The sequence below is a fragment of the Xiphias gladius genome, chromosome 10 (genome assembly GCF_016859285.1).
Source record: "Xiphias gladius isolate SHS-SW01 ecotype Sanya breed wild chromosome 10, ASM1685928v1, whole genome shotgun sequence".
NCBI lineage: Eukaryota > Metazoa > Chordata > Actinopteri > Istiophoriformes > Xiphiidae > Xiphias > Xiphias gladius.
In genome coordinates, this window is record NC_053409.1 from 1,351,195 (window position 1) to 1,363,806 (window position 12,612).

The 12,612-nt window shown below is 38.4% G+C and overlaps 1 protein-coding gene across 1 annotated transcript in view; it reads left to right on the plus strand.

The window, feature by feature from the left end:
• The first annotated feature begins 272 nt into the window (after nt 1–272).
• clmna (calmin a) overlaps nt 273–12,612 on the plus strand; it is a 53,531-nt gene continuing 41,191 nt past the window's right edge. Inside the window, exon 1 of the mRNA XM_040137327.1 lies at nt 273–627. Coding sequence (XP_039993261.1) covers nt 543–627 — 85 coding nt within the window. The 5' untranslated portion in view covers nt 273–542. The remainder of the gene's footprint in view (nt 628–12,612) is intronic.

The window sequence follows — 12,612 nt, forward strand, 5'->3', positions numbered from 1 at the left end:
TTTTTTTTCCTCAAAGGAAGGTCATGAAAAATGGAAGGTTTGAAATGATATGAGAACTATGTAACAATACATGTCATTTTGTTCCTGAATGGTGGTTATTGCCACTTCTTCGCCTTCTTCCTCTCTGCTGAGCACTAGTGTTGTGTGTGTGTGTGTGTGTGTGTGTGTGTGTGAGAGAGAGAGAGAGAGAGAGAGAGAGAGGTGGGCGGGCACTGGAGCAGCTCCATCCCACCTCGGAAACACCAACCAGGTGCTGCAGCTCCTTCCTCTCCTGCTCTCCGCTCATCTCCCCGGGCATTTGCTGCCGACGTTACGCTGTGAAGGGAAGAAACCCGCAGTTAACACGTGCGATGCCTGGTCAGTAGCTGAACCCCCCCCCGTTCTCACCCTGAGGGCCCGGCTTGCATGGCCCCCGGTCTGCCGCCCGGACAATAGAGAGCCCGCCTGGCCGCCGCCGCCGCAGCCGCAGCCTCTCCTCTTGCAGCCGGGAAAGCTCTGAGTGTTCCTGCCTCGGATCCCTGCAGCACTCTCCGCCGCTCCAGATGGCTGGACACGAGTGGGAAGACTGGTTCGAGCGGGAGGAACTCATCGGACAGATCAGCGACATCCGAGTGCAGAACTTGCAAGGTAGGAACATCCTGACGAGTTCGAGAGATATTGCTGCTGTTTAATAACACGGTGAGCTGTGGGAGCTCAGCGTGGCCAGGCCACGCATGCACAACTTCACTGCAAACTGTTTGTGTGCTGCGAGTGACTTCAACAATCGTTTGGGGGTTTGGGGAACTTTTGGTAGTGTTTTGCTGCCTTCCAGCATGCACAGCAGACCACAGACCTAAACATTCTAAACCGTTCTCTCCGAAAGCTCTGCGTTTTGCCACAGAGCTCCAAATCAGTCGGTACCAGGGGCCAATTCATGAAGTGCACATTGTGTGTCAAGAACGAAGACTCTAAACAGTGTCTCCCTGCCACAGTGCTGTGTAAAAACAGGAGCCCAGAGTTGATTTGGAAGCGCTACTAGAAGCTTACCATCTTAGAGTTTGTGCAAAGGACATCCTTTTTAGAACAAAAAAATAGATGATGATTCATCTAATCCCAACTGCTGCTTTTTGTCTTTTATGATACTAAACTTAATATCATGAACAGCTTATGAAGAGCTATCAGTCACGAAGCTCTACTGTTAGATTTTTTCATTCACACACCACTTTCCAACTGACACAACATGTTTGTTGATCAATGAATCATTAATTAAAAAAAACAACAATCTGTTCATTTGCTCATTTGTATTGTTTGTGTTGGGCTAATACGTAAGAGGATGAGACTCGTTTTCCACGGTTTTCCTGCCCCTTGTTTGTTTGTACGGAAAGCAAAACGTCAAAGTTGAATTAACGTAACCATCACCTGACACCTAATTGGACTTAATAGCCTGCCGTCACCATCAGAATTATTTCAAATACTGCAAAACAGTCAACAGTGTTTCAACCCAGAACTAGATTAAAACCGGCAGTCTCTATCCGCTGGAGCACACTACATCCACACGACATATTCACACAGAGCACACTCTTTTTATATCAAAACTAAATTCACATAAAGAACACTATACTTACACTATATCACACAGCGCGTGTTATATTTACAATGGTTTTTGTTTGTGATTTCCTTTCTGAAGAGTAGAGTGTAAAATGTTGGGGTTTCATATGTCTGAGAAAGAAAAGCTAGTTGAAAGGTGCGCACAGATCTCCCCAGCATGTGGCTCAGGAAGCTGCTTGGTTACTCTTGGATGATGGACTCTCGCTGTCCGTTTGGTTGCCCTGGTTTGGCTCAGAAAATAACAATGTTTTCCTACCTGTCAGACCTATACATACCCATCTTCTGAAGACAGACAAAATCAGTTGTGAAACTGTAAAGCACAATCTGCTGGTTTACCTACACTGTTGGATCTACATTTAATAGGAGTTGAGTGACATTTCCTGAGTTTATATTCAGAAAATTCAGAAAGAGCAAATGTTAGAATTTGGAGTGTGCCACTGTTTATGCCACAAACATATACAGATATTGACTTTCTAATGACAAGGAGGACTGAGAAAAAAAACCTCCCTTAAGTTGTCAGGAGGCGCTGCATTATCATCATTATCATCACCATCATCATCATCATCATCATCGCAACCTGCAGACTGCTTAAAGAAATCAGAATCTTCGCACACTTTTTCAGGGTCAAATAACATCATTATAAAATCGGGATTTTATCCGAGCAGAGCAGCAGCTTGGAAATGGCTTGGATGTGGCTGCTGGTTAACATGTCATTTTAATGGGCAATGTTTCACTCACTACTTCACACTTTTTCCATTGTCTGACAACAGAACCAGAAAAGCATTTAAATGAGAGCAGCTTTATTGTGAATTCAGCAGATTAAAATACCGTATATGTGAGCACAGAGCATAGGAAAGAAGCAAACAGATAAAGGGCTCTTGTTAATTTGTTACACAAGTATTAATGTCACTTTTCATGTGAGCACTTGCAACATAATGAATTCCTTCCAGGAGAGACTTTTTGAAAATGTGTGGTGTTATCCCCATATTTAAATCATCATGTTGTCTCTCTATAACATCGGGCTTTTCACCCTGCTGTTGGGTGTGGCTCTTTGGTAGATCTACTTTCGGCATCCCACAAGGTCAGATGACACATCATATGTCCAAGCTAGAGCTAGAATGATATATCGGTCACTATTACCTTGGTCCACCAGAGAGGACTGACAAGTTGATTTTTCAACTGCTAAATGTATGTACTGTATGTTGGTAGAGGTGGGAATCGAGAACCAGTTCCACTTGAGAGCCAGTTCCAAAATGTCTGAACCATCGTAATTGTATGCCTCTGAGCTTATCAATTGCTTTTATTGATGCCAGCAAGTTTTTCTTACAATTGTGCGTAGCAAAACAATGACATCAAACTCATGCCTATGCTGCTGGAAATGCAACAAGGAGGAGTCATGGTGGAGAGGAAGAAATGGTCCAAAGCATGGCCTCATTTCATGAAGAAAGATTACAACAGTGCTAGTTGTAATGTCTGTAAAATGGTCATTTCAAGTAAGGGTGGAAACACCAGCTTTCTGTGCAACATGGGCTTAAATTCCAGACTGCCATTTATTTGTCACTTACTTACACATGGGTACCACTGCTTCCAAACCCAGCAGCACATCCGTTACCGAGGGTAAATATCCTGTTATAATAACATTAGCACCACAGAGGCAGGAAGAAGACCCAAATGAAAGCGAATGCTGTACAAATATTCTCTCAGAGATAATAAAACAGCTGTGTTTTTTCCAAACATAAAATTGATCAGGAATCCTTAAGGGATAAAGAACTGGACTGATAAGCGGAATCGTTAATGGCATTGGTATCAGTAAAATCTTTTTAAAAAAAACAAATCTAAGGGATCTGTATCAAGAGTGTTGTTTATGTCGTGTTTATGTTAAGAAAATAACAGTCAGCCAATGTATCATTATCAGATTTTTTAAAATACATTTGCTGTGCACATAGTGCATTTGCAAAAAGCACCTAAAGGAGTACTTTAGTAGTTTTATATTGCTCTTCCGTAAAGTTGGGGAATCATGACAGACAGTCAACATATGAATGGTCAAAATCTAAGCAGCAGAGATGGAGATATTCTGACTTTTAGTTGCTAGTATGGGTCAGGCTCCAAAAGCACTGGATCTCACACTAAACATAATGCAACCAATACTATCTTTTGTTAGAATGTCCGATCAGCATAAACATGGCATTGGTTAATATTGAATATGGGTGGCAGAACAGAAATATTGGCTCAGATATCAGTAACTGACTTTAAAATAGCAATGTTTTCCAGTTCCTCCTGGGGGACCCCCAGGCGTTCCCAGGCCAGATAGATAGAGATAGAGAGAGAGAGAGAGAGATAGAGAGATAGAGAGATATAGATCTATCTATATCTATATCTAGATATATATATATATATATATATATATATATAGATATATATATATATATATATATATATATATATATATATATATATATAGATATATATATATATATATATATATATATATATAGATATATATATATATATATATATATAGATATATATATAGATATATATATATAGATATATATATAGATATATATATATATAGATATATATATATATATATATATATATATATACATACATACATACATACATACACAAAATATACTGTCAGCGTGTTCTGGATCTGTCTGGGGGCCTCCTACCAGTTGGAGGTGCCTGCAAAACTTCCAATGGAGGGTGCCCAGGAAGTATCCTGAGTAGATGCCCAAACCACCTCAACTGGTTGAAAGGAGCAATGCAAAGGAGCAATGGCTCTACTCCTAGCTACATCCCTCACAAGGACAGCAGTATATTTAAAAGCAAGTATTTTGATACACATTTGCAGACTATGCTTGAACACAGCCATACAAGCCAATAATATGGCCTTTAACTGCTCTGGTGTAAATGCATATTGACAATTTTCTGCTTTGCTTTTTGAACTGGAGTGAACCTGCAAATCATGTGGGAATATACTGTAAGGGTTGCCAGTTTGCCAAACAGGGCTTTACAAAGATTAGAGGAGCATACCAACAACAATTGCTCTTTAAAGTGGAAGTAATTGATTTAATGAGTGTGGTGAGAAAGACAGCTTTGTTCAGCTCTAACCTAATTCATCCCAAAGCCTGTAACAGGCAAGAATAGCCATATCCTCATGCATTCAAACCACCTTTTCATATTATGTGTTGGCAGGGAACACTAGAAGAATAGTGTAACAGCATACTGAAATGATATATTAAATGACGAAGTCTGCTTGTCAAAGATCATGATAATACTCCCATCCATAGAAACCAAACATCAGTTTTACTGTAAGAAAAAATATTAGCTTGCACTTTTCATGATGCTCCTGTCATTGCAGATTGCAAAGTCAGGGATGTTTGTATTTTGTTTCTTGAGTAACTCTAAACTGACTGTAAAATCATGGCACTAAATTTTTTTTCTTTTTTATTTAGCAGAGTAGTTTTTGTCTGGACAGCAACATTGGGGCCAGCCCTACAAAATGCGTACGTCTGTCACTGACAAACTGACTGAGTGACTGAGTGATGAAGTTGCACCATTAGTCGGCTGGCAGAGTGTTGGAGTTTACCCATTGGCCATTGCTCTTTCAAAATTAATTGGTGCAAACAGTTCCTATTACGTCATCAGGGGAGTGTTTACAGTCAGTGATGATAACTTAGCACATTTGTCACTAGATTTACTGATTTATTTTTTATTTATTTTTTTTTTTTCTCCAGACCTTTTTAGCGACTTTTCTTAACAAAAGCGCCTAGCAGCAAATCTATCGACTTTTTGGACAAACCTTAGCTACTTTTGGTAGAAGAGAGTCAACAGTAATGCCCTGCGATTACGAGATCAGTCTTTCCCTCCGCAGTTACACCTACTCTATTCATCTCATTCAACTAACTGCACATGTAGTCTTAATGGGCAGCGTTTCAGTCACTATTTGATATTTTTTTCCGTTTCTGACAACAAAAACATTAAAAACTTGTAAATGAGAACAGCTTTATTGTGAATTCAGCTGTATTTAATTACTGTATTATTGAGCACAGAGAGTAGGAGAGAAGCAAACAGATAAAGGTCTGAAACCTGCAGACACTAGGCAGAAAGCAAATACAATGCAATGAAGTCATACATATGCTAATATGCCTATTACATCATATAGCAACTTTTCAAGCAGGCTTTAGCTAATTTCCATTGAAAGTAGTTGTTTACAGTGGTTCCACAACAGTTTTCAGTTACGTCCTGAATTTCACACATTGACCATACGTGGTCCAGCCATATACTAGGTTTTGACCTAGTCTTTTTAAACCTGATTTATTTTGTTTTTTTGGTCACTTTGGGGCCAGAACCCCAACTGCAAAATCTAATGCCAAAACATCTTAAGATACTGTATCCCTTGAAAAAATACAAATGCGAGTTGCAAAACAGGACAAAGAAGATAAAAATGTACTGGAATGTGCTATTCATAACAAATTATATTTCTTACATTTCTTATCATACACTAGTATTTAGATGTTTTAAAAACCTCCACTTTTCCAGTTTTTATTGAAATTTAAATAGAGTAATGTCTGTGTTTCTGAAATTTAAGCATAGAACAAATAAAAATTTGGAGATTTTAAAAACAAGGAGTCATTGAATCTTCTCATTGAACTAAAACTAATTAGATTTTTGACTTGTTCAGCAGCCGAACACGCTCATGACATTCTTTCTACAGTGGAAATTAAATATATTCTCACCATTTTGACAGCAATATACACTCCTACTTCCTGCAGTACAGTATTGTCCTAATAATGCATCAGAGGGTGTAGTAAGAGAGTTTGTTCCAACACTGCCTTTATACAGGCAGAGGGTTTCTAAGTCATCAGCTAAAGTTGGGGAACTTCATTCGCGTTAACTTTCAAGGATTAATTTATTTCCGCTGCTGCAGGAAGAAGCTGTAAGTCGTTAACTCATTACTTGATCCCTGGAAATTGTATAATGCTGAAATTGACATGATTTTTCAGTTTTTGGTGACTTAAACTATTTTTTTTTAACCTCTGGCAGTTTACTGCTTACCTTTTGTACCATTTAAAGTTTTTCACTGGACTTGAACTGTTTAAATTTCAATAAAAAACTGGAAAAATTGGGGGTCTTAAACCTTTCACCAGCATGAAAAAAAAATGTAAAAAGTTGTAGTGAATTTGGTTCCCTGAGAAGAAAACCGGGGTTGATTGGAAAATCACCATCACTCCATTTTAAAGGATTTTTATTGCAACTTGGGTCTTTTTTTGTAGATTTTTCAGTATTCCTAGTGGCACTAATAACACTACACTCAAGTGATTTTCTCAAGTTTCTCGCCATGCTGTAGTGTTGTTCAACATTTCCAGAGCTCAGAGATTACTTCGTCTGTACAGTGTTGTCACAGCCTATAGAAATCATGCTGAAAACTGCAAAAATTAGACGGATGTTGTAATAAACCGGAATTATCATTTGAAGGCCATATGAGCTAAAATGTGTCAAGCACCTCGGAATGTGCTAATCATACTACAGCAGCCCTAAAACCTGTGCTGTCTCTGCTAGAGTATGTGCACTAATGTGTAGGTTGCAGATTCTCTGTACATGTTTGCTGCATGAGGGTTTTCTGCTCTGTACATTCCTTCTTTGCACTGAACTGAGCTTTTCCTGTGAACTTTGACTGTTTCCAGCCCCTTGAAAAGAGTCCAAAGTTTAGTGCTTTTGTCCGTATTCTCTGCAGAATTCACAGATGAGCCGGAGCCATTTGATGAGTGGCTGTGATTCTCTGCATGAAAGCTGGAAGAGCAGCTAGTGCTTTAAAACAATGGCCTGGAGGCTGTTACATAACAAATGATGAGACGAGGAAAGAGGGAGAGCAGTTCCCTCTGCATGTCAGCACTGGAGTCCCTGAATATTCCCACATCCCACACAGCTCTCTCTCTCATTCTCTCTCTCTCTCTCTCTCTCTCTCTTACACAGACACACACACACACACACACAAAGACACACATACCCATACAGACACACAACCACATGTTGCCACCCACCTCTTTGGGATGCAGGTTTTTCTCTGAGTGCAGTAAACATTACTGGTATGGGCTCAAGCACTGCACTTGTTCAGGACTACATTCGGCTGGTTTAAATAGCAGTTATATCATGGTAGAAAACTACTCTAGATTCTGATTGGACTGATAATGGGTATTATTTTCATTTAACAGCTCTGATGGCATCATCAGAGTTATGTCAGCTAGGGCTTGGAGACTTCAAATCTCTAACAGAAAGCCTGCGTTACAAATGGGGAGGGAGAAATAGTCTAGAAAGAAAGAAGAAAGATGCTATCACGTTGTATTACGGGAAATATAGGGTCCAGCAATTTCTTAAGCTTGCTAAAAGTCAGGATATCTTGTCCTTTGCTGCTTCAATTTTGATCATTTTTTAAAAATCTGTCTCTTAAAAGGCCCCATCTTTATGGAAGTGCAATACCAACTCTTGTGTGCCTCTTTAAATTTAACCTTTATTGGAAACATGAAATATATGAGGAAATGGAGGCAGAGGAAGAAAAGATGGAAAATAAATCCTCATAAAAGTAAACTGGATAGAAGTGGAACTGACCAAAATAGAACAGGATAAACATGAAACCTTAAAGAACTTGATTCTGTAATGGCCGTTACTAAGCTACACCTTCTGCCACTTGTTTTTGGAGTAAAGTAACGTTTGTAACCAAGACTGAGAAAGACAATGCCAACACCAAGTTTCTATTTAAAGAAGGTTCTGCCTCCAATATGGGGAAAAGCTCTTTTAATCTTTGGAAAGCAGTGTCAGGTGTTCATTTTTGCTAACAGTATGGCTTATAGTGTACTGTCCTGTACTTGACCCTTTGCTTCAAAGGCCTCTAGTTAATGTTGTGTACATAAACTAAAATGCAAATTCAGGCCTTTTCCTGGTCACAATTTTTGCCTGCTGTCTCTCTCTTTGATCTGTCTTGTTATTTTTCAGCCATTGCAAGAAACATATAATCCACAACCAGCTATTTTTGTAAAATAACAGATAAGGCCAGAGTTGTTATTTTTTTGTTAACCACAAAGGTTGCAGTGCATTATCCTGGTTACACAATGAACACTTGCTAGCTATCAATACAAAAGTACTGTACATTCATATTAGGGGGAAGTATGCTCTCTAAATGTAAACTGTCTTGGCACCATCTTTGTCTCAAAGATAATTAAGGCAAAGAGGAAACATCAGACCACAGTTTGGAGTGCTACAGTAAAGGGTCTGAATACTTTTGTGAATGTGAGATTTCAGTTTTTTAATTTTAATGAATTTGATTGAATTTGAAAACATGTTTTCACTTTGTTATTATGGGTTACTGAATGTAGACTGGTGGGCAAAAATGGCAATTTTATCAATTTAAAATTAAACCTACAACACAAAGTGTGCAAAAAGTGTAGGGGTCCGAATACTTTCTGAAGCCACTGTAGAATAACATATATATATCAATGTGAGCATAAAAGTTGGCTGTTGGGTAACACAAAACTACAGAACATTAACGCTAAAAATGTCTTTGTAGTAAAAATAGTTCTAGCACGTAACTTGCCCTAAAATCACAAATTGTAATTTTACCTATATATTTATTATTAATTTATTTATACTGATATCATCTTAAAAGTCTGTCTCTAAACAAAGTTTCTGAGGGTCACTAAAAGCAAATGTGAAAGTAATAGTAAAAGGCTAATACTAGGTGTATAGATAATATCAAAATTATGCAATCAGATTAACAAAACTAAAATAAAACTTGGTTCACTATAATCCTTTGTTGTAATGTGTTCAATGCATTTCCTTATTTTGCACACAAACAAATACATAACAATTACTATCTGTAATGTTATGAACAATTGTGGATTTTAAAAGGCCAATATAATAAAGATAGTTTAGAGCAGGATATCACCCCCCCCCCACACACACACACACACACACACACATCCCTACCCCTCATGAAAGAAAATTCGACATCAATGGATATGAACAATCTTTGACTTAAATGTTCAGTTCGACAGTTATCCAGTTTCAAGTAATAAATACCTAAATAATGAAATCAATACCTCTATAATGTAAGAAAAAAGAAACATTTTCAGTCAATTCAACATAGCCAATAGCTAAAAATATATTAAATAGAAAAAACGTGTTAAAATTTTTAATTTGAACTTTCATGTATTCAACATCTATAAAAATCTACATGAATTCCTTAAGTGACGCTTTAATATGGCGGAAGATGATAATGCAGTTGTTTAGTTAAGATTGCTTTTGAATAAAACCTTTGAGATAAAGTTAAGTTTCCTAAAGTTAGAAACAAATGTTAGCATCACAGATGATTTCTAATGATTGGCCTTTAATTGGAGAAATATGCAAAAACACTAGATAATTAAGGAGACACAACTCAAGTAGCATCAAAGAAGCTACCATTATCTTATTTAAAAAGGGAATTACCCCTTTATCACTTGTTATCAACATTGCGTTATCATGCATGATTTGCTTTACTTCTGCATTAGCCTTGCCAGCTACTATTGCACAAGTTGTTTTTAATAAAACCGTTTTTTGTCACTCTGAATTTAATCATTAGTAAGAGAACATCCTGAAGTGTGATTTGGTGGATTACATCATTGCACAATGTTGTATTTACAATGGGAGATGCGCTGTTCTTCACTGCCAGGATTACTTCTTTTGCATGTCCCATTGCATTTTTAAATGCCATTCTTACAAACCATTGATGTTTGTGCATACTCCCGACGTAAGGACGATCCTAAGGTGTGTGATTTAATTTCATGAATGGACAGTTAGGTGGCTCGATTATTTGGAAGAGAGAATGCCAAATTGGTAAGTAAAGTAACAGTTGAACAGTTTATTTTCCTCTCTGTCTGCCTGTATTGTATTGTGGACAAAGAACTGATAGTGTTGCGTTATATATTTGAGAGAGAACTTTTGTTGGGAGAAAAAGCTGAAAACGGGCCAGATATGACATGAATGCCACTTGTCAGCCTTGTTGTAAAACCAGCTGTTCCAACGTTTACCCCGGGACCTCAAAGGTTAAACCCACATTTTCTAACCCTACCGCCAGAATAGTGGGTTGAAGGGCTTTTCAACATAATCACTCCACATAAACACAAAAAAATAATTTAAAGTCTGTTTCAAATTTATGGCAGCACACTGACTGAGTGCCACCGTTTCCCCTCCTCTCCCAGTCTCATAAAGTACAAATGCCATGTCATGGGTACCTAAGCAGTTGTTTAGATTATTATCAGGAGGTAATCACATGCACACAGATATTTTTAGCCAAAGTGGCCTTCAGTTGATCAGATAATGCCATTGGCCCATAGTTGTGCTAGGCTAGCCAAGTTCTAACAACCATGCGTGCTAGCAAAACAGACAAAGAATGCTTTCCGCAGAGCAGCAGTTATCTTCAGTCTAATGTATTAATAAAGCTCTATTATGACCAACACCATATCATGCTCATAATTTACAAATGAAGCTGTCTTATATAAAGTTCACTTTCATTCATATAAATTACCTCAGGTAGACAATGACATTATCTTGATTGAGTAAATGTAGGCTCCCTGCAAAACAGTGATCCCATCCCCACCGATTCCAGTAGTTTACAAAACATCCTATCGGTGCGGATTAATCAGCCTAACTGATGAATTGTTCGACATCTAGTTCCATGTTGGAACAATTTCTTGCTGAACAACAGTTGGTGCGGTAACTTTCTGCAATTTCCTGAAGTCTTGTCGTCAGTGGACCTGGGTTTAAACAGTTTCCAGGTGTTTCCAGAGGACCCTCAAAACAAATATGCGAATAGTAAAATTAGTAAAAAGCTATTGCTACATGTATAGCTGTATACATGTAGCAATATATTAAAATAAAGCTTTATAATAATTCAAAACTTAGCCACTGTACTGAAATTTTGAGGAAGATTTTTGGCATGCATATATATTATATTTTTTAAAGAATTTATTTTCATGTTTGCTGTTAACCACATAGTGCTTGAGACAAAAATATAGCTCATACCCAACTCATAATCAACTTACCTTTCTAGCTTAAAGTCACTTGCAAAATTGACATACAGTTTATGTGTGTGTATGTGAGTTGACATTTTTGTGTGTATGCTCTCTGAGACTGAGACTGCATGAAGGTGTGTGCAGTTGCCATCTGTCAGTGTGTATGTGTCCAGTCTTGTGCAGGAGTGAAGTTATACTCTACACATTACTGTCTCTCTGAATAGATACAGATAAAGAATTCCCTATAAACCACGGAGGATGGACAGCAAACTACAGCATGTCAAGAAGAGTTCAGACAAGCCAAACAAAGAGGCTTCTCCCACTGTGCTCTGTTGACTCTCCACTGGCCTAGTGAGACTGTCTGCAAACAGCAGTCACAGCACAGCCTCTGCTGCTCACATTGGACTTGAACGTGCGCCCAGTCCCCCTCCATCCAGGAGCAGGGTGGATAGCACAGAGCCTCAGTCTTCCCCAACTTGCTGCTATGAGTTTTCTGGAGGTCAGACGGGGTGCTGAAAAAAAAAAGGTTCCTTCTCTTTCGTTTATCCCTCATTCTTTCTGAGTTTCCTCTTCCATAGTGTCAGTTATTTGTTCAGCAAAAGTTTTATAAACTGTTTCAGATGTCTGTCTGTTTCACAGCAAATAACCTTTTTCTGCAAAAACCCTCAGGCTGATATTTACCAAGTAACAGCCGAATTTGTAATGAGGCAGCACATGTTACACACCATGACAGTCGACTGTAGGACCTGCATTATACTGCTCCCAGGTTGCTGTCAAATACAGTTCTGTGGGCAGGTGCTAGGGTGCACACTGCAACTCTAGTCCCAGGGCCGTAGTCACAGAACATGCACATTTTAACAGAAGCTCCTATCTGGCCCCCTCACACTCCTTAGTTGTGTAATACACAAAGCATTTTAGTGTTGAAACCAGATTCTCAGAGAAGTTAGAGGTTCTAAATCATTTAGACCTGCTC